The sequence below is a fragment of the Phoenix dactylifera genome, chromosome 12, assembly GCF_051530095.1.
Source record: "Phoenix dactylifera cultivar Ajwa chromosome 12, Ajwa_hap1_PhDact_Kaust_v1.1, whole genome shotgun sequence".
Lineage (NCBI taxonomy): Eukaryota > Viridiplantae > Streptophyta > Magnoliopsida > Arecales > Arecaceae > Phoenix > Phoenix dactylifera.
In genome coordinates this window covers 20412166-20435026 of record NC_143201.1, presented here as the reverse complement: position 1 = coordinate 20435026, position 22861 = coordinate 20412166, and the positions used below count along the sequence as shown (strand labels likewise).

At 40.9% G+C, this 22861-nt stretch overlaps 2 protein-coding genes and 1 pseudogene across 2 annotated transcripts; all 3 read right to left on the bottom strand.

Annotated features, from left to right (window-relative positions):
* Positions 1-140: 140 nt before the first annotated feature.
* On the bottom strand, positions 141-1932 carry LOC120111992 (uncharacterized). The gene is made up of 2 exons (XM_089926784.1): positions 835-1932; positions 141-735 (listed from the first exon to the last, which is right to left on the bottom strand). Exons 1-2 carry the CDS (start codon positions 943-945, stop codon positions 349-351), a joined length of 498 nt encoding a protein of 165 aa, XP_089782910.1. The 5' UTR covers positions 946-1932; the 3' UTR covers positions 141-348.
* Positions 1933-4338: 2406 nt separating this feature from the next.
* On the bottom strand, positions 4339-7174 carry LOC113462387 (purine permease 3-like; annotated as a pseudogene).
* A 4090-nt stretch (positions 7175-11264) lies between these two features.
* Positions 11265-13457, bottom strand: LOC103701891 (E3 ubiquitin-protein ligase ATL6-like). The gene has a single exon (XM_039130637.3). It carries the CDS (start codon positions 13411-13413, stop codon positions 12142-12144), a length of 1272 nt encoding a protein of 423 aa, XP_038986565.2. The 5' UTR covers positions 13414-13457; the 3' UTR covers positions 11265-12141.
* Positions 13458-22861: the final 9404 nt, after the last annotated feature.

The following is a 22861-nucleotide window of genomic DNA, read 5'->3' as shown; positions in this document are numbered from 1 at the left end:
TGAGAATTAACTCTATATCAACTAATAAATTATGTTTAGTAATAATGCTAAAAGTGATCCAAATAACTTGAAAGCAAATAAGGTGCAAAAGTTGGGATAAATATATCCAATTATATACCAATCAAGATTGTGGGTAGGCATTATCTTCTCCAACTAAAGTTTCCATTCTCTTAGCTTGCTGGCGAGGTCGTCCTTTGTTTTTTTTTCCTCTTGGTGCTATATACACTGCATGTGTGCCTCCTGTAATTGACACTCTTCCTCTTGAACCATTTTCTTTAGACCTGCAATATTTCAATGATAAGCAAGTGATAAAGGACAAACATCATTAACTTAGAGTAGTACTATATGTTACCTCCCAAGCTTCTTCAGTGCAAAAGAAGAGGATATTGAAGCTTGAGATTCCTCCATTACTGGATTTTTGCAAGTCTTTGCATGATGCCCAAGCTCATCGCAACGCTTACATTTGTGCATCTTCTTCGATGTATTCTCATCTGTACCCCTAATTCTCTTCTTTTTAGGCCTTCCTGGAGGTCTTAGACTGAGCTTATGAGGCAATACCTTGTATTCAATATCAACTTTTATCCATTGGGCCTTGTCAGGTAATGGTCCAATTTCTAATGCATAGGCAGTCTTATACTTGGCAACGGTGAAGTACTCTGAGACATAATTTTTCAAATTTGCACTTCTCATACTACAAATAAAAGTTGCAGCATGCACACAAAGAATGCCTGACACCTCCCACAGACGACAAGAATACCTTTGTTCATTTAGAATTACTTCATGCCTCTCATTAGGCTCAATTACTTCTGCTCTGTAATCACTAGTTTTTTAAACATTATAATCACCTAGCTTAAGGCTGATGTCTCTTACATACTTCATTACCATAGGAACTAAATTTCCTTTCCAGCGGGCAGCCATTCTCCTTCTTGCTTCCATTTTCACCATAATTTTTTGTCTTACAACATCTAATAAATCAAGAACTGGCCTATGTCTAGCCTCAGAAATTCAAGCATTGAATGACTCCGAAAGGTTATTTGTTATATAGGAGCACTTAGTTGTGATGCCAAATTGAGATCTACTCCATAAACCAATATTTACAGCATTAAGATAAGTGCCTCCAAGCTAGCCTCCTTAATTTGCTTGATGATATCGTCATGTTGGACTCTTGTGTATGCCCTTGCAGCTCCCCATAACTTAATTTTAAGCCAGTGTCCTGAAAATTTTGTTTGAAAGTTTTTGTACAAGTATCTCATGCATTTTCTATGTTCTGCTTGGGGGTATATATGTTGTACTGCTTCTTCCAATCCCTTTTGTCGATCTGATACAAGTACTAGACCTTCTGGAGTTTGAATTGATTCTTTAAGTGCCTCCAAAAACCAAGTCCAACTATCACTATTTTCAGATTCTGCAACACCAAAAGCAATCGGAAACAAACCATTATTTTCAACAATAGCAGCCATCATCACACCCCTGTACTTCCCCTTTAAGTGTCAACCATCTAGGCCTATGAAAGGCCTACAACCAGCTAAAAAGCCCGTACTGCAAGCACGTAGACAAATAAAGAAGCGATGGAAGTAATGCTTATCACCAGTCACATCTAACTTTAGCTTTACTACACTATCTGGGTTTCTTCTCAAAAGCTCCTCCTTGAAATCCTTTATTCTCTCAAAAGAATCTGCCCAATTACCATGAATCATAGACATGGCAAGCTCCTTTCCTCGCCAAACTCTGTGGTATGAAAGCTCAAAATGATGGAATTGCAACAATCTCCTTCTTAGCTCAATAGGCGATAGGTCACCCTCTTTTCGTAGCCAACCAATGATCCTATCACATATCCAAAATTGTGTAGCCATCTTGTTGCCACATTTGTTTATAGATGAGCACGTATGAGGTTCCTTTAATTTTTTAACCTGCACATACAAACAAAATAATATATTATACATGCAATATTTTTTTTATAAGCACTGTAATGAAAAGCTAACATATTTCAACCATAATACCTGAAATGTATGACCATCGCATAATAATGAAGCATGAAGCCTCCAATTACAAGCTTCATCTTTGCAACTCACTGTCATTCTATCGGGCTCACTTTTGAGAATTCTTACCGCAAATTCATTCAATATAGCATACTGACTCAGTGCAACCTTGAACTATTCTCGACTTGTATATTTTGCCCCTACGGCCATGATAGGATTCTCAATGTCCATCTCATATGTCTCTCCCCCGTAGTCTATGATATTTTCATCATCATTATCAGAATCACTATTATAAATACTGTGATAGCTACTCTCAGAACCATAAATTTCAGTATCTGTTTCCTGCTCTTCTTGAAATAAAGTTTCATCATTTACCCCAATATAATCATTATTTTCAATAGCAGTGGCTAAGATATCAATGCCTATTGTAGCTAGATGCTCACTATTGTTGTGCCTTTGGTTCTCTCTTGCTTCATCCACTCGAATATCTTCTATTGCAGTTGCAGTACTTCAATTTGATCTTGGCTATCTAGTGTTGATTGAAAAAGTTGTATAATATTGGTCTCTTTTGTGACAAATAAGAAGCACTCTTTCAAATCCTTATACTCCTCAAACAAACTCATCAATTTTTGATCTGTGTCTAATATCATGTAAGACTTAGGCGTTAAATGTCTATTCACAGACCAAATCTTTATCGTCTCTTCAAGCTTCAAATTAAAGGTATGCACTATATCATCATATAGATCCTTGTAGCAATAACAATCAATATCAACTAACCAACTCTTTTGTCTCCCAAAGTAGTACTTCATTTCTGTAGAATTTTTAATCTTCTTAAAATATCCTCCAAATTTCACCTTCAATTTGAATAGTTGTTGCTCCATTTAAGAACCTGTACATTGAATAAATAAATATGCACGATATAAATTGTAAGAGAGAGTGCTTATCAACCAAAACTATGCCAACAAAATAAAAGAGAAAAAGGAATAGTATATAAACATCATAGCCATACTATATTTCGGTAATAAAAAATGGGTGATACTTCACCTTTCTTACCATCAAATAAAGTATATATGTATGTGGTTAAAAACTAAAAAAATAGAACTTCAATATAGATCCACAGTAAGAAATAGGAATGAAATAAAATCAGCTACAATAATTATTATTGTTCTTCTAACACTTGCAATCAGTATTACAATATCAAGATTGAGCTTCAACAAATAAATCATGATACTGTTTTGACTTCAGATTTATGTTGAACTCATTGCCACAAAGAACTTGTTACTAACAAACCAATATTACAATTACATAACTGAGCTTCTATGTATCACACCAAGTATCATATCAACCTGGCCCAGATTCGTCATAAAATACCCATCAGTTTAACCCTGGTTGGATCATTAAAAAGAGGCGGGGCAAAATAAGAATAAGTAAATAAGGGCAGATTGATGTACCTAGAGCCAAACTTTGAGATTGTTGTACTGCACCCTTTTGCTGAATCAGAGCAAAAAGAAGAGAATCTACTAATCGGCAAAGTAGAAATCTTAAGAATCAAAGGATGAGAGGGAGAAGACACCCTTGGGATTTTGATGACCGCTTTCCGTATTTTGAACCAACTGGAAACAAAAAAAAGAGAAATAGATCGCGACTGCTTTCCCTATTTAGAAGAAGATGGCGATTGCGATTGCTTTCCCTATTTAGAACAAAGAAGGACTTAAAAAAGATCGTCGTGGAGAAGAAGATGGCGATCGCGACTGCTTTCCCTATTTAGAACTAACTGGAAATAAAAAAAAGGGAAATAGATAATACTTACAGATTCAAAAAAAATAAGGACTTCAAAAAAGATTGTTGGGGAGAAGATGGCAATCGTGACTGCTTTCCCTATTTAGAACCAACTGAAAACAAAAAAAAGAGAAATAGATAATAACGTGGAGAAGAAGAAAATCACGATTGTTGTGGAGAAGAAGATCGCGATCGCTGTGGGGAAGAAGGAGATCGCTTGTGGAGAAGAAGATCGTGATCGCTTGCGGGATCGCGGGATCGCGAGGGAGATCAACCGTCGGATCGGCCGCGGGATCGCGATCGCGATCCCAATAGCAGAGGGGAGAAGGCGGGGATAATAACGTCATTTCAACATTTTATTTTATTTTTTATTAATATAAATATAAATTTTTTAACGGTGTTAAAACAACCGTTAGCTTAGGGCATTTATACAATAACAGTATTTTATGAGGTTATATATACAAATATCAATTTTGGAAAGGTATCCATGCAAAATCCAATATTTAGAAGGGTATCTATGAAAAAAAAAAAACCCTATATTTTAATCATGAAATAAAATAGCCGCAGACCATCTTGACCTTATTAAAGATTAGAGGTTCAAAAACCCTTTGCAACCTATTCTTAAAATCCAGATAACCTGTTACAAATTTTAAAATCTGGTTAACCTGGTTTCGAATTGCCCAGGCCAGTGAATTTGCCGGTTCGAGCAAATCTATCCATTATTCAGGTGAACCATTCAGTTTTTAAGCCGATCATTCAGTTTGCGTGCAATTCGTCCCTATTCACCTCTGAATTGGTCCCCCTGAAGTGATACCATCTCAGTTTGGTCCCAACTGAATAGTTTCTGTAGAGATGGGTTTATCTGAACCTTGTATACAATATAGAAAATATGTTTTTTCTTATTTAGGATGGTTCAGCCAAAATTAGAGACCCATCTCATGCAAAAGAAAGCAAATTACTATGAGAAATGTAAGCGAGAGCAACTAAAAAAAAAACTTGAAATGAATCAAAACCTTCCAATTTAAATGGATACTTTTTGTAGCAAAGCTTGAAAAATACCCTCACCCACCAATCTTAGTCGGAAATAGATGAGTAATGGTAATGCAGACATTAGAATTCTGATTCTAAATTGTAATAGCAGAGCTTTTGTGTATCTTTAAATTGACAAATTATATGATAATGTTTTCATGCTACAGGACGGGGAAGTTCCATCTTCGAAATTTGCTTTAGTTTCTTGCTTTGCTTCAATTGACCATACAAATATGAAGCAAAACCCCAAAGGGAGAGGGCTAAAGCAACACCTTTGCTGCCATTGAACTTCTCGTTTAAAAACACGACCGCTAAGATCTCTCCAATAGGAACAAGGATCGCTATCATAGTTGCGGGGAGGCAGTAAATGTGACACCTACTAGCCCAACATTGAGAATTTGCCAACAAATAGCATCCCAAATAAGCACCATGTAGTATTTCAGTTCGCCAAGCTCAAACTCTTCTTGCCTCCTTTGGAATGGCCTGAACATAAACCAAAAAAAAAATTAATCAAATCTTCTATTAGATCCACACTTAAATTTATTTGATGAAGAAAATTATAACAAAAATGAAATTATTTATTCTATCTTATATGACAAATCTTTGGACACGATGGATGCAGTGAATTTTTATGTTCTATTAAGGAATTTAATTATGAGTGCGCTCTTTTTGAGTGATTGGTTTAATTTTCATGCTCTCTTTGAGTGACCGGTTCGAGCAACTGGTGGGTGGTTGGATGGATGATCGGAGTGGGAGAGCTTCAAGTGGTTCCTCCGGCGGGAGGGACTGGGTCGAGCAGCTGGTGGGCGGTGAGAAGTGATCAGAGTGGGAAAGCCTCGGGTAGTTCTTCTAAGTTTTTTTTTTTTTGGGTGGGGGAGGCTACAAAGGCTTTTTTTTTAAAAAATCTTTTAAAAAGTCTTGGTGCTGTCGGAGGAGCGTATTGAAGTTGCGAGATAATGCTGGGAGAGGGTGACCATTGTCGTACGAAGCTCGAGCCGGTGAGTTCCAGGCGAACTATGGAGATGCATGGGTGGAGCCAGCGCTGCGACTGGCGGTGGTGGCGGTGCTGGCTGATGGCGATGCTCCATACAGTGGTGGGCCTACTGACAGGTAGCCGGATCAGCTTTCCTCAGCTGTAATGGGTGATCAGCATTCTGTTTTGGGGCGCGATGGAAGGGGCATCTTATTGGGAGCCGGCCCAACAACAAATGTATGGGAAGGGGACTCAGTGTGGTAAGGAGTAGGGTCCGTCGTTGTCGTGTGTTGAGGAAGGAAGATCCTTATATAGAATTGTAGGGGAGTAGGCAAGCCCTTCTTTACTTCCTCATTTAGGAGATTGATCCAGATGCATGGTCCGGATATTTGTTTGTTGTGTAAGATGCGGCTCTTTGGCGACAGCTTTCTCAGAGTATAGCGTCGGCTCCTAGCAATTTGGGAGTCTTATGTCATTGATTCTCAAGGTCTGTCGGGGCGTATCATTGTGATTTAGAAGCAAGGTGTAACGACTATGGATGTGTTCCATAATTGGCCATAGGAAGGTTTTTTTGGATTTTGTTGGATGTTTATGCTAGTACTGATTACAGAGTGAGGAGGGTCCTTTGGGGAGAGGTAACCAACCTTATGCCACAGAGTATTGTGATCTTGGTTGCTGGTGACTTCAACTATATTCAGGACCTTATGAAGAAAAGAGTAGGCAAGGCCTGCACTGAAAGAAGGCCTACGCATAAATGATTTCTTCACTTATCTGCATGTATATGTGCGTGTATATATATATTATAAAATGGGGGCAATGGGGATCTCTGTTCGCCATCTATATATATCCGCCATGTATGCATATATGTGATTTAATTTTACGGTCTGTACAGGTTTTAATGGCACACCACAAAAAGAGATGCCATGGCTTTTAAACGAATAATTTTTTGGACCGAAAAGCCCCTCATGAGTGCGTAGATATCTTTTTCGAGTGAGGGTATTTTGGTCATGCTGGGCGCCGCGGCGGCGGCGGCGGCGGCAGTGTCGCGGGGGTGCGGGTGATGCTGGGAAACCACGGCTCAGGAAAAAAGGATGAAGGGGGGAGCGGAAGAGCCAGCGGTTACGTCCATACCTTAATTCTCTTACGTTTGCTTTTATTTCTACTGCTGAGGCATGCATGCACGAACAGGGTTGTGACCACCAACCGGGGAGAAAACCAAATTGCTTCCCAAGTTGAATTATAGACAGGCGGAGACCTGGAGGAAGGTGGAGAGCCACATGCGGTGGCCCCCGTGAACGAAGTAAAGGCGGAGGAGGAGGTAGCCACCGGAGCCGAGGAGCATGAGGACGGCGTTGAAGACAACGGGGAAGGAGGGCTTGAGGTGGTGGAGGGGGGGAGGGCGAGGGGAGTCCATGTTTTCGTTCTCTTCTACCGAGGCCATAGACATGAGGTTGAGAGGGAGTGAGAGACGTGTGAAGGGATTGGCCTTTGGGTGGACGTTTTATAATGTTAGTGATACTCAAAACACATACCTTGGAGATGTGGATGGTCAAATGGGTGATCCAAAATGACCTGCGGATGGGCATAAGTTGAGAGATCTTGATCTGATACTGGGTTTCCTTAGGTTTGAATCAACATTTTATATGTTTATGGTTCTTATATGACCTCATCTGAGTCCAATCCGACTTGCCAATTACTACCTCTGGACAAATCTCAGACATCCCAATGACTTGATCGTTGAGAATTATGTTCTTGTGGGCATATAAGTGATACTTATCTCATTGATTGGAAGATGTAGGTGTTTTATCATACGTCGTCAACAAATTTAAGATCATGTGCTTGAGAAGCACTGGTAAAGTCCAGTGGCTGGTCATCTTTCCCGCAACAAATGGCGGACGGAATCGTGATCTTGAACCACGAATTGCCGTGACAGCTAAAGGTCATTTTGGCTCAAGAGCGTCGCCGTCGTTTTGAGTAGTCCCCTCCAAACGAGGACAAAATAGAAGTCCCCTCGTAATGATTCAAAAGATTTCCCTGCCTAAATGTCAACTTGACGTCAACATGCACCCACTTGCTTATGCTAAATGTTCCAGTAAGCTCAATCGGAAATTGGGAAAGCATGATCTTTTTGCATGCAAAGTAAACTAGGTGTTACCCAGATCATTAACTTCATAATACGGTTGCATCACTCCCTCCCTTGCAGTCGGATTTTCTCCCATTTCTGAGTAGTTCTGAGGCATGCACTTACTTGCACATTTTAATAGGTTATTCATATGTTGGCATGGGAGGTGGTTTGTCGGCCTGCCAGATGGGGTGGCTTGGGGGTGCAGTCTTTGTTGTGCGGAGGGAGGCTCTAGTAGCCCGCCACGTCGCTAGAATGTCATGGAGCCCGACAGTTTGTGATCCTCACTGATGAGGGCCAAGTATGGAACTTTGGTGCCCGGAGTAAGAGCTGCTCGCCACCACTCTCCGGTGAGGAGGAAGATGTGTGCCCGAGCAGGAGTGGTCCTATTGGAGATTAGATGGGCTATTGGTGATGGCCGTTCCATTGATGTTTTGGAGGACTGTTGGGTGACCGCAGTGCCGATCAGCCGTATGCCAACCATGGTGGACTCGGTGCGCTTAGCAGGCCAGAGGGTCAGCGACTTGTTGGACCCAGTGAAGGGCAGGTGGAGGGAGGGGTTGGTTCGAGAAATGTTTGGGGAGCAGCTGGCAGAGATGATTCTGGGCCTCCCGGTGCTACTTCAGGGGGAATCTAACAGGTTAGTCCGGGCATCGTCGGGCAAATCATAGGTGCGAGCTAGGGATCTACAGGCTTTTTTCAGTGGGGAGCCAGTGAGACGGATTGAGGGAGGATGGATTTGGCGGATGCGGACTCACCCGCGGGTGGTGCTCTTCATTTGGAAGATGGCCTGGGGCTGCCTTCCTACCAGGAGTGTGCTAGTCAGGCGGGGTATACGGGTCCCTCAAGGGTGCGAGGTGTATCCGGATACAGAGGAAACCATTCGACATGTTCTTCTGCAGTGCCCTAGGGTGAGGAAGATTTGGAGGCGGTCTCCCATCCCTATCCCCCATTCGGTAGAGATAGCACAGGATCTGTTACACTTGTTGCAAGCCTCGGTGCGGAGCCCTAGGTTCGCGGAGGCTGGGATACTTAGAGCATATCTGGCTTACCATATTTGGTTGGATCGGAATGCACGACTGTTTGAGGGCAGGAGGCTCTCGGCGAGGATGATGGTGGAGAGAGCTGTGCTTCAGGCCGAAGAGGTCTTTTCCTGTGCAGCCTTGCCTTCACTTGGAATGACTAGGGACATCTGGGGTACCCGCATTGCTATTTCAGCGCCCAGGTTTGCCATTGTTTCTTGGGTGCCCCCCACTCCTTGGTTATCTCAAAGTGAATTTTGATGGCAGTGTGACGATGGATGAGAGGTCAGGAGGGGTTGAATTTATTATCAAAGACCATTTTGGGAGTTTGATTGCAGCGGGTGGCCGGAGCACGATAGGTCTCATTGTTGCTAGAGCAGAGCTGTGGGCAGCATGGGCCGGCTTATCCTATGCGAGGTGGGTGCTCGGGGCTGGGCGGGTGCACCTTGAGAGGGACTCTTCTATTGTTATAGCTTGGATCTAGGGTGCGGATAAGTACGGAGATGGTCACTCACTTATTCGAGAGATCCGCACGCTGGCTATGGAGATAGATAAGTTTCAGGCAGTACACATTTTTCGGGAGGCGAACAGGGCAGTAGACTGAGTCGCCTCCTATGTTGCACGGCATTTCGGGGAGTTTCGCTGGACATCCACAGTAGAGCTTCCGCCCCATTTATATTTTTTGCTTTCTTCTGACTTGGTAGGATGTACTCACGTTAGAGCTATATGAATTGCCGTTTTCACCAAAAACAAAAAAAAAAAACTATCATTGCCAAATTGAGAGAAAGTGACAAGAAGAGTACGTTTTGAGAGAGATGGACAAGTTACAAGTACATTGCTACAAGAAATCCCAATGGGCGCTAAATCAGCTTCAACTTTGGTTAGAAAAATATTGCTACAGGAAATCCCATATAGGTACTGATTCATGCTAAATATATTGACACCTCCTTGATAATAACTAAGGCTACGTTTTGGGGGAGCTGTTGGCAGTAGAGCTTTTGGAAGTAGAGCTGTTGAAAGTAGAGCTTTCTAAAGTAGAGCTTTTATAAAAAGTTGTTTGCTGTTTGGTAACTATATTTCTAAAATACTGTGGCACTTTAGCATATGTTTGGTAAACAAACTGAGAAAGTACTTTTATATGACAAAGTTACCATAAAAGATATTGCATAGTATTATACAACAGAGCATAATAAAATATAACATATATTAATACATAAATATATGATATAGTATAATATTACTGTAATGTAATATAATATTATTATAATATAGTAATACAACATTATATACTATAGCATAATAATTTAATATAATATTAAATTATTTAACATAACATATCAATATATTATGATATAATACAATATAATATTATATTTATAGTATAATACAATAATAAATGTACAAAATATTATAATTATTAGCGTACATTAATTTTCTATAATATAACATAATATTAATTAGTTAATGTATTATGATATAATGTAATATAATATTATATTTACAGTATAATATTTATAGAAAGAAATTAAAAAAAAAATTTCTCCTAAAATGTGATTCAAAAGATGCAAACAAAAATAGGAAACAAGAATACCTTTTCTTGCACGGAAGGGAGTCTGATCCACGGCTAGGGTTCTTTGTTAGAGCTCCAGCAGATTTTTAGGTTTATAAACGGACAAAGTATGTAATTGTTATATTTTGTTATGGGTATTTTGGTCAAAAAATAGCTTTTCGACAAAGCTCAAAACAGCTTTTTTGGAAAGCTTCAAAATTGAGCTTTTTCCAAAAAGCTATTTTTAGCTTTCTGGAAAAGTTAAAATAGCTTTCCGAAATTTTAACAAATACCCTTTTTCATCCCAAAGTGTTTTTGGAAGGTTAGAAGGTGCTTATTGTCCCTCCAAAAGCTCTCCCAAACGGGGCCTATGATAGTGGTCAAAGATGGATACCTTGGACCGTATTTTCTTCACCGAGTAGCCCGAATTAATTGCACTACATGGTGGTGTCCACGGAGGATGTGGTTCATCTTTGTTCAACGTAGTTGGAAGAAGCCTTGGCCTACGAAGATGCCATTCCGTTTTACCGATTGAAATCCTATGTGCCATATATAAGTTCGCAAGAAAATATCTCTTCAGCCAATGACACGGGTGGCAAATTATCCGAATAAGTGGAGTCGGTTCAGGCTCGTTTTGGAAAAAGCTCAGTTCCAACTTGATTCGGAAGTAAATGAAGCAAGTGTGAACCGGCATAACTAATTTTAAAAATAGACCCTGATTATGTGTATAGAGAGGCAAACATGTGTATAGAGAGGCAAACAAGGCCGTGGACTGGGTTGTGGCTTATGTGACCAACTACACGGAAGGCACACTGTAGACGACTGAGAGTGAGTTGTATAGGACACTCCAAGATATTTTATTTTTCAATTTTATTGGATGTATTCATACTCGAGTGATATGAACAGTCCGTTTAAGTTAAAAAAAAGGCCCTGATTAATCAGACTTGGCTTTATTAGGCTTGAGAATATATATTATATATTATATAAGTTTTAATAATATCATTGGATCTCAGATTCAAGGTCTATAATGTTAAGATTGTTTCAAACTTGAATGCTTCGTTTAGTTTTTGAATAAAATAATAATAGATTTGAACCAAGTTTGATATCAAGCATCAGCTAAGCTTCAATCTGGCTTTAAGTCAAGCTTGAGTTGAGCTTGCTCAACTTAAACTGATTTCTAGTGTGATTTAGTATTTTCAAGCTGATCGATTGGGCGGCTCAGTCAAAATTAAGTTTCATCCACGGAATGATAATAAGTAAATTAAGTTTGATCTCAACTTCAAGTTCAAAATTACAACCAAGCTCGATTGCGTCACTAAATGGCAGTGTATAACGTTTACCAAGAAGTTGCCCAACAACTGGGCAGAGGTAACTAGAGTCGGTATTGGTGGAGCTGGGGAATACTTTGTGTCCCATCCTTTAAAATAAGTGAGGGTGCGGGTGCCACCTTTGTCACTTTCGTAGGTAAGCTGGACCTTTCTTGTTCTTTAATGCTTCTTCTGCAATACTATAACTGTATAAAAAAAAAAAAAAGTTATATCCAAACAGCTCATCTATATCAACCGTTACTTTAAGGGTTCCTGTTTCCTGAACCCTGTGATTTCGCGCACATATTCCGAAAATATTCTGCGGCCTCTTTGCCACGTAATACACAAACCGATTTTTACGTTTTCGAAAAGAAAATTAAACTAAATCTCGCAGACGGTTAAACCCGTTCCACTAAGGCAGTACTCAACGACTTGCTCCCCTTCTCCGCCTCCGCCAACGTCGTCGAGCGGATCTTCGGCGGCGGGGAACACCCGCTTGGTCGACCCCTCGGCTGCCTCCCCGTCCCCCATACGCCGCTCGGAGAACGTCCTCAAGAAGAACCCCGCCCTCCCCGCCCGCACGCTCCGTCCGCCGCCACGATTTCCTCTCGTAGATCCCGCCTCCCCGCCGCGGGCACACCCCGTGACGTTCTCCGACAGCCGGAGCCTTCCGGCATTCGCGAGATCCCTCTGCACGTGCTCCGGCAGCCGGAGCGTGTGCCGGTCGTGCTCTACTTCGGCCGACCGCCCCTCCGAGTGCCACCGCAGGAACCTTGCCGGCGGCGGCCTAGGCCTCGCGGTCCCCGGCCCCCGATTCTCCCCCTCGAGGTCGATCGCCACGTGATCCGGCGGGACTGTGGCGCCACCGTCGCCGGTCGTCGCCACCTCCTCGGGGCGGGCGAGGTTAGAGCGGCAGACGGGACAGGTGACGTGGGAGGCGAGCCAGGCGTCGATGCACGCGGTATGGAACACGTGGCAGCATTTTGGGAGCAGTCGGAGGGTGTCGTCGTCCGAGAACTCGGACAGGCACACCGCGCACTCGAGCGCGCCGACCTTCCCGCCCTTGATCTTCTTCACCGCCGCGTACTCCATGGTCGAGAACGACTCCAGCACCTCCGGGTCGAGCCCCCGTCCTGCTGCTCTTCCGACGGCGCCTCCATCCACGGCGGCGGAGAGGGCGGAGATGTCGTCGTCGCATGTGTTGAGCAAGACGGCGAAGATGCCCACGAGGAAGAAGGCACAGATGAAGACGACGATGACGATCGCCAGAGAAGAGTTGATGTTGGTGTTGTGGGTGCCAAACGAGCCGTCGTCGGTGGACGCTAATTGTTGGGCGTCGGCGCAGCGGGGGGTGACCAGAAGCACTAGCACGACGACTAATGGCATCGGGAGGAGGATGGATGGTGGGGCACCGATCGGACGGCTGCGGTTCGTCGCCATTGGTGTTTTATCGTGGAGATAGCGGGCGACGGCGCGGGGAAGAGGTGGTAGTGATATATGGGGTGGGCGGTGGCGTGGCTGCCAAGATACATAGGGGGTCGGATTCGAGGGCATCACCCGTTTTGACTTCATCGGATGCACGTGGACGGCTGGAGTTACTTGGTCGATATGGTGATGACCTCGATGACGTGGACTTGGATTTGGACTTCTCATTCGCGTCGAGTTTCCAGCGGGATTATAAAAAGAAAAAAAAGGAAAAAGTCAAAGAACAGTGATCGGATTCGGGGAATTGGATTCCTCTTCTGCTTAGAGTAGTAGAGAAGATGGGATTGCTCTGGAATTCCAACTATCATCCGAATTCCTAAAAACGATGAAAGAATCTAAACAAGTTCCCCTTAAAATGGCTTCCATTTTAGCTCCTTCATCCTCATTAACATGTGATGATGAGCATAAATCTTGAAGTCTCGCATATATAGTTTCCACTTTGCAACGAATCTGAATTATAATTGAAAGAAAAACGTCCACGTGAAAAATTCTTACACCAATCATTTTTTCATTTACGAGTGAGTATTACACAAAGAATTTACAAGCGGATGAGTTTGAGGCCTCAATAGCTTAGATAGTAGGAGCTCTGCCCCGTCTGCATCTGGAGGACGAGCTGCTAGCCCCCAGGCATATCAATTGTTTCAATTAAATGGGTTGATACAATTTGTCGTTGGATTTCGGGTAATTTTTAATAGTACGGTGAGAATGGTAGTGTTTTTTTTCTTTTTTTTTTTTATTCAGCATCGTTATCAATTTCAATCTACTGAAGTCAATCTTTGATTCTCTTTCAAAGTCTTGAATTATAAGATAGGTAGGTGGGTGTCAAGGAGGCGAATGGACTAAGAAATGAAAGGGGCGATTCCTCTCCAAAGAGATGCCATACCAATCCGGTTCACTTCCCAGTCTTGTTCCTTGAGTAGATATTTTAAATATTTTTAACATCGTGTCATCATTATCGAAACGGATATACTAAACAAAGCCTAGTGATGTCATGGAATGGAGTAGATCGGATTCTCTTCGATCCCATAATGCCATGTTTTGATTTTGCATCAGATTTTAATGGATGGTCGAACAAATCTGGCTTAGTATGTGGCACCACAATTACCGATTTTGAGATGTTTGGTGTTTTGAGCCACCAGCATACAGAATTATGCTGACACAAGCTCAGGTTTGGGGTTTTTTGAATGAACTTTGGATGAAACAAAAATAAATAATAAACCACTCATGTAATGTATAACTTTAATAGAAGTCAGCCTTGTCAACTACTTTGGCAAGTGATCATCAAGTTCCTTTCTTTACCAGTTTCACACGTTTTGTTTAAATAGACGTATGCTATTTTAATTCACTTCTTAATTTCTTGATGAAGGTAAAGAAACGAGAGAAGCAAATAGATCGTAACTGTGTATTTATTATATCTTATGAGTGATCTTCTTAAAAAAATAATTCCATGGGATAGGGATAATTAGGAATTCATTTTTTAGATTGATCTTTTGTGTTTTCAATGCGATGATGGTAATCTTGTTGCTCAAGTTTTAATCTCTGTGTGCTTCACTCAACCATCCACAGAATTCTAATTTTGACTATTGAAAAACTACTCTTGAATGAGCAGAATTTCCACTATGTGGTTTAGGAGACTTATACTTTTTTATTATTTAGAATTAGGTGTTCTTGGAGGATCTGTATTGAATATAATTTCATTCCTAATTATAAGAAACTAAAGTGCGAACCCGGTCCCTGGCTCAATGATCAAGCAATAAGGTGGATAGCTAATATTTTAAAGCCAAATCAACACCTCAAGAACATATATTGATGTTGATGACTTACAATTCAAAAAAAGCAAAAAAAAAAACAAAAGACTAAATTGATTCGTCCATCATATACAATCAAAAAGCTCAAAAAACAGAAGAAACAATATTTTATTTTTGTTTTTCTGTTTTTTCCATTCTTGAGTTAACATAAGATACAATCCCTATGCTTGATGGATTTGGTCCCTCAATTAATTTACTCCATCTGATGTGACTTGTATGCTTATGAATATTATATGGCCCGGTAATGTTTCTTTTTTGTGAGAGCTAGAATGAATTTGAAATCTCTCCCCACCATAAGAATTGTCTTAGATTTGCAAATAGCCTATAGCTTTCATGGAAAAACATATCTGCTTAACTTTCTGGTAAAGCAAGCAATGGCTAGTAATAATAGGAGCGGCAAGAATTAACCCAACTTGAAAACCTGGCCCGGTCAGAACAGACCGTTTTTCGGCTAGGTTTAGATCAAGAGTTTTTTAGTTAGAATCTAGTATGGGTCAATTTCTTTGACCCAAATATTAAACAGGTTTGATAGGGAAAAAATGGATCGTCCAACCCATAATTAAAAGGCCGCACAGTTTCGGCGCAATAAACGTTAACAACAATCAGCTGAATCTTCACTTCGGCCCAGGATCAGCTCGTTTTCGGGACCCCGCCAAAAGTTCCACCAACTTCAAATATCCGCCGACTCCCCCACAAAGTTTGGGGTACCTCCAGACATTCGCCGACTCGTCCCGACCAAGCTCGTAGCGCCTACCCCAGCAGTACGCCCCGACCCTCGAGCTCGGGGTGCTCCACCGAGCACGCCTCGGAACCCGGAAAGCCGAGCTACTCCCAGCGCCCGCCAAGCCGATCTCGTCAAATGTATGATGTGACTACTTAACGAGCTCAGCCTCGCCAACAACCGCACCTATGTGCGGGCCTACGCCCACCTATGTGGCCGTACTTTACAATACTACCGTGTCATATCCCCATAACCGACCTTCAGCAGTCAGACGACACTTTGACTACTCCGGCCATACCCTGCCATGACTATCAACATCCTATCGTTCTCAAGAACGGGTAGTACTGCACGCCACCAGCCAGCGTAAGCTGCACGTCATCCGGCTCAGAGCACGCCCCCTCATGATGAGGGCTGACAGTGCCTCTACCACCTGGGCCACTCCACCGAGATTATAAATAGCTCGGTCAAGTAACTTCTAAGGGACTCTTTGATTGGACCAAATTTACCCCACTCTAACTTGATCGTCGGAGGGCCCTCACCGGAAACACCAGTGAGGCTTTGTGTAGGTTCGCAGCCGTCGCGCAAGAGGTGGCTCCCGTCTTCTCCTCCCAACCACCGGCGGCTTTCTCGACTCCACCGGCGTGGTCACCTTTGGGCCAAATTTGAACCACAACAAGGTTGGACATGGATCAACTCGTGTTATGAGGCTAAAGTTTCATTTGGATCTTGAATAAATTTTTTTTTAAAAGGCTAGTCCTTTTCATAGCAATAGTTATAAAAATTATTTTGAAAATTAGTCATTAACTAAATATTTGGCTTAGTAAGTTAATTTAGATTTCTTAGAAATTAAGACTTATAAAATAGATTAGTCTACAATCAAATGGATGATCTGAAATGACTTATAGATGGAAATGGATGCCTAATTTTAGGTCAGCTTAGATACGGGCCAAGATTTTATATATTGTTATCCCTGCTTGACTTGGATCGAACTTTGACTGCCTTGACCCATTGCCACCTATACGTAACACTTTACTATTTATTGATTTTTTAACAAAATGAATGAGCAAGACCCATCAAAATTCATTGAAATTATGAGCTATGATGAAGGCAACTTCCTCGCTGAATTTATTATTATGTTTGCCATGAAGTAACGCCTACATTCGACTGTTGTTTATTTAAATAAGCTGTTTGTAAAAGGATGGGGGTGTATCTTTCGTGCCAAAGAAGATTTCACCTCCCTCATGCAAATCCATCATTGGATGGTACAATAATTTTTTTGAGATCGGTGCAGATAGATGAATGAAGAGTTTGCAATGCTTGGAGATATGTGCTTGGAAGATCAATCCTTCGTTGGCACGAGAGATACAACCCGAACTTATTTGTAAATGCCCCAGCGATCTGGACTTGGTTCTAAACTTTCGTGTAAAAAAATGTGTCCACATGCAACTGTTTCTCAAATGAGTCGGGGAAAGGTGTGCCCAAGGGATGCTGCTAATCCCCAAGGAGGCAAAGCCTTGGAGTCTAAAGAAGAGAGCATTTATGGATTGGAGATGAAGAGAGCATTTATGGGTTCAGGATCTATCCGCTTTAGCAAAAAAAGAAAAAAAAAAAAGCGCACTTAATCCACCCACTTCTACTGACACCCGAAACTGCACCCATCCCTTGCCGGCCAAACCCAGATGGTTCCCTCACGTCGACTCGGACACGGTCTAATAAACGACAGGGTAACCAAAAGAAGCCCAAGGATTTGGGCCGTTTGGATTAGTCCCAACAGGCATTGCCTTCCTTCGGGTCAGTGTCCTGCCTCGCCCGTGTTTCTTTTGGCAATGTGGGCCGGAGGGCCAGAGGTGTTTACCGGGCTTCATTCCCACCAAAGAGGCCTCCACAATAGAAAGTAGTCACTAATTGCTTGGAAAAGGACACCGCCATGATTCAAACCAAAAATCTCCTGTTATCCGAAGGAAGGGTGCAAAGCACTTGGCCATTGTGAAAATTTTCTCGGATTAATTGATCATATATTTCAAGTTTTTTTTTATAAAAAAATTATTCTTATTGCGAAAAAATTTATCCAGCGGGTTTCTAATCAAACAGGTTGGGAAGCTCAAATGAATGGCTAGCCTGTTAATGGTTGCCACATTAATCCCCCTTGTTCAGTGCTCGGGGCTTTGCTATATAACTTGGCTTGTAACATTTTTGTTGTGGTGCTGTGGGGCAGGTTAGTTTTGAAGCCAAAATATAATCAATCATCTATGAAGAAAAAGTAGCTTTGTTAGGGTTTGAGCTCGGAGGTTGAAATAAATCTAGGCCATTATTATAGAAGCTCATCCTGTGTAGCAGGGAGCGTAGGTGCTTTGGAGGGATGTTTCATTTTATTTATTGCTAGCAATGATCAACAAGAGAGTTTCACTCGTTGGCATCTTGAAAATGTAATCCAAAAATATTAAACAGAACTGAAAATTATAATCTTATAGTTTGAGCATACTCAAAGGTGGGCAGCCAGCAGTTGAATGAGGAACAAAGGAGGAGTTATATTTCACCCTGTATCTCCTCTTCAAGGAGAAGAGTGCCTTTTGATGTATTATTTGTATTTCTTTATTATTTTATTTTTCTGGAAATTAGATCGAGCTCCAAGTCATGAGTTCCCCAAGAGCAACTCATATTACATAAAGACTTCAAGTCTAGATTTTTCACAAAAATCTCAGAGACCATAGTAGACAGCATGATTGTGAACTCGGAAATTTACCTACAACTTTATCAAGTCTCACACAAATTCGACATCGATATACATTAGCTTGTAATTTGTCAGGTATGGTTTGAGAATTGTTTCTTGTATTACATTCTCTTAATGTATACATGATAGGAGACTATCTGTACCTCTAAAAAAAAAAAGTCAAGTATAATTTTTCATGGGGGTATGGTCGGGAAGAGAAAGATCATTAATCTGACCCTGTATAATTTGCTCAAATGCACATAAATGTCCCATAGCAGGCCATTCAGTGACATGTCAGGAAAGTTCCTCTGGATGCATAAGTCAGTGGTTGATAGACTAGTCATAAATCAAGTCACCTTCTGGATGGCATGGCTCTTTACCTACAAGTTGAGGTGTGGCTCATCAGAGTTGGGCTAACGCAGCCCATCTTCAGGGTCAACTCAAACTTTAGCTATCAATGAACAGCTACATTCAATGAATTGGTTAACGCCTGTAGGATTCTTATACCTGCCATGAAAGTAATCGATCCCATGGTTGAAATATTTATTTGTTAGTATGATAATCTCAACTGCCACAAACCCAAGATTAGCTGCCCACAAACTTTGGCATCACCACCTGCAAACTTGTCTCTTGTATTTAATGTTTTAGGTAGATGAAGTTGTGACACCCCTTTTCTTTTTCTCATTTGTTTGTTTAGAGTGCTCACCTACCTAATTAGCAAGATCTTTTTGTGGTTTTTTGATAGAAACTTGGGTTTAGATTTGTTCTTCACCAGATATTTAAAGGGTCAAGGGTATTTAGGAAAGAACAACCTTTTGTTATGTAGCCCATTATTTAATTTTTTTTAAATATATATATATATATATATATATATATATATATATATATATATATATATATTTCATTTTTGGTTTTCTTTTTGTTGGTTGATGAGATAGGAAGACCATCGGGTCATGGATTTCTCTAACCATGGAGAAGAATTGAGTAATGCCCTAGTGGTCGTAACCGGGGGTGTCAAACGACCAGATTCGATGCGATTAGTGAAAAAAAACAAAATTGAAATCGGTCTTACTAGATTCAAAATTTTAGAGGCAGCGGGGCTAAATATTTTTAGCCATGCAGATTGGATGCGGCAGTAGAGCTACATATTTTTGAGGGAACCGGCAGCTTGTCTTCAAGATTCAAAATTGGCCATGCTGGATTGGAAAGGCCTTGTGATTCTCCCCACAAAATCCAAGTCTGGATCATAATGATTAACCCTGGGATGGTTTGCTGTGGATTGATGGAGACTTCCCTCCACATGCTTCCTCACAATCTAACAAACATGACAATCCTCATCAATCAAACTTCCTACATGGAGCCCAATGTCATAGCAGCAGGACTCCACCCCTTCTCTCACGTTCCATCTCCTCCTTCCAGCCTGTGGACCCCAATGGAACAAGCATAATTATACCATACTAACCATATAGAACTGGCCAAAGAAGTAGGAATCGAATCATAGCTATGGAACCTAAAGCGATGTTTCATTCTGTGTCACTTTTCTTGACTAAAGAGCCGTGTCATACTTCATGCACCTACAAAGTTAGATGGCCTCCTTTTCTTAGAAGTGTACAACCCAAGCTTGAGCTATTATAGGATTTGATCCACTTCTCCAGGCCCGGGGTGGCTATGCCTCCATCGTAGCACCTAAATGCACCATACACATTCCATTGCATGGCTTCCATAATGGATATAAATGTCTTACAATGCAGAAATGCTGTGGCAAGTTAAGCTACAAAACTTGCCATGTTAATATATCATATTATTCAGATCAAGCTAGACTTGTCCATCCCCAAAATAAATTTGATTTAGATACCGCTTGCCTAAATTTCATCTTTCTCGAATAAGCTGAGCCCTAATTGGATCGATTTTAGATGTCTAGTTGTCACACATGGTAAAGTGTAACATGAGGGACTTTGAGAACGTGACAACACTTAGCATTCAACGACAAGGCAACAAGATAATGATCCTTATGCAGTCCTAATCACAAGACTCACAATTCGTACATTTCTCTTTGATCACAAGACTCAACAAGCTAGACGATGTCGAGGAACACGAAGCACAATCATTGGGGACTCGTCGCGGTGCATGTGTCCTATATCGATGCCATCGATCCAGTTATTCCCATCCATACGCACAAAAATACCATCATGTATAAGAATCACACACCTATCATTCTCCTTGTAGGTTGCAATGACCTAACAACTAGTAAAGAGTTGAGCACCACATACCTTAGGGCCAGGCAAACATTCCTATAGGGCACTCGATGCCCAAGGGAGTACATGCTCTAGGGTACCTGCGTTCAATATTTCGAACCTATGCTTGCATCCAAAACAACAAAATGATTTGGGTGGGTGGAATATTTTGACCATTGGAAGGGGGTTGTCCATAATTAGTGTCCGGTCCGGTCCTCTGCGATCCCGTGCGAACTCGTCCATGTCCCATGTAACATGTACGAGCCAAATTCTGATTCATAAAAAAGCCATAAGTATATAAAATGGCAAAAATACAAGTTTATACAAGATATAAGATGTTCAAAATAATGAAATAAATACCTTTGTTTTTGACAATTAAAAGATAAAAGTGGGGTTAGGGGCCCGGGGGTCCGGTTCGGCAACAGGCCGCCACGTGGGCGGGGGCCGGCAAGGAGATCCCGCAAACGAAAGGAGACAAGATCCGATGAGTCAGACCAAGGTCACACGTACGGGTGCTCTTCGCTTTATTCCCATGCAAAACTTCAGTTATGTCGCAAGTCTGGGATAAAATACGAATGGGAGGAACTCATGAGACAATAACAATATTAGCAAGAAGAGGCCATATAAGTAACAACATCAATGACTGTTTGGGAGTTTGCTAGCCTTTGCATGATGGCTCCACCGCTGGGATGTTGCACTGTTCAACTTGTCACAATAATTGCAGGAGATAAAGAAAATGTTAGATATCATGTTTTGATGGAGGTACACATTTGCATAATCTTATACTGTGACAAGCATGGCGTGCAGTGCATGCTTTGGCATGTCTACATCCTTTCCATGTCAATCAAGTTTTTTGTTTTGTCCCCAAATCTTGACCAATTATATCTACGTATGTGAATCAGAAATCTTCTTATCAAAGTTGGTATAAATGGATAGATTATCGGTCAATATATATGATATCAATGTATTTATCAAGATTTTTATTTTTTATTTTTTACTGCAAAGAATGATTGTGTTAGCGCAGGCGCGGTTATGTATGTGTATTGAGATCTTGAATGTATGTATGTATGTGTATCATGTCACTCCTCTTTAATTTCAACCTTTATCTTTTGCTCGATCAAAAATTAGAACTTCATATAAAAAAAGCGTAGACATTATATTATATATCTTGATAAATTCGAGGTGCTTGCCTACGTCCACAATGTACCTAATCCCACGGGACAAATGTCCTTCTAATATGCATTTGTACCCGTGAAATAAAATAACGTCTAGATTCCTCTGCCGACAGTGGCATTTGGCCTAAAGAAATCAAGAGGATCATCTCCAGAAACACGACCCAGTACCTACCTTCTTAACTCTAGATATTAGTTATATTAATTAATCTAGTAGCACAATTAACATATTAGTTAAAATAGTAGCACATTAGCTGTTGATATATCTGCCAACTCGTAAACGGTGTTATAAACAAGCAGAAAAAGGAGGGAAGGGACGAAAAAGGGCAAGACTCCATAAAGGCAATGCGTCTTTCGTGGGTTAAAGCAATAGATAGACGAAAGGGTGATAAAAGGGTCGCAAACGAAGACAACCAACTGTACCCATATGAACTGTTTTTTTACTTAATTATTTTAATATATATATATATATATATATATATATATATATATATATATATATATATATATATATATATATATATATATATATATATATATATATATATATATATATATATATATATATATATATATATATATATATATATTTATGGTTTTGCTGCCACCCCTCACTTAAACCTCTAAACTAAACAGATAATTCTTAATAATTTTTTTTTTCTATTGCCAGAACTTCTCTTATAGTTTTCTTTTTCTTTCAACCGTGAATTATTTGTATGACATTACCCTATCAGCATCCTTCATAATTTGGTTGTCTAGTACCTATATAGTTGGAAGCATTTGTGTTCAAAAAATCTATTTGATCATTATCTCAAACTTGAGAATAATTTTGGAGCATTGGTGCCTCACGTTGAAAGATGATGATCTATCTTCTTAAAAAAAGCTGACTCACATCAAGATATAGAGTTTATATAGTTACATATTGAAGATATAGAGATTCTTCAAATCACCTAAGAGATTGTTTAATCTGT

What these genes read in the sequence shown, in the direction of transcription:
- LOC120111992 (XM_089926784.1), bottom strand. Translation starts at nt 945, where the DNA reads ATGGTGAAAATGGAAGCAAGAAGGAGAATGGCTGCCCGCTGGAAAGGA. An exon ending in TTAAGCTAGGTGATTATAAT is followed by an intron (nt 736 to 834) that starts GTTTAAAAAACT and finishes CGTCTGTGGGAG; the next exon opens with GTGTCAGGCATTCTTTGTGT.
- LOC103701891 (XM_039130637.3), bottom strand. Translation starts at nt 13,413, where the DNA reads ATGAGAAGTCCAAATCCAAGTCCACGTCATCGAGGTCATCACCATATC.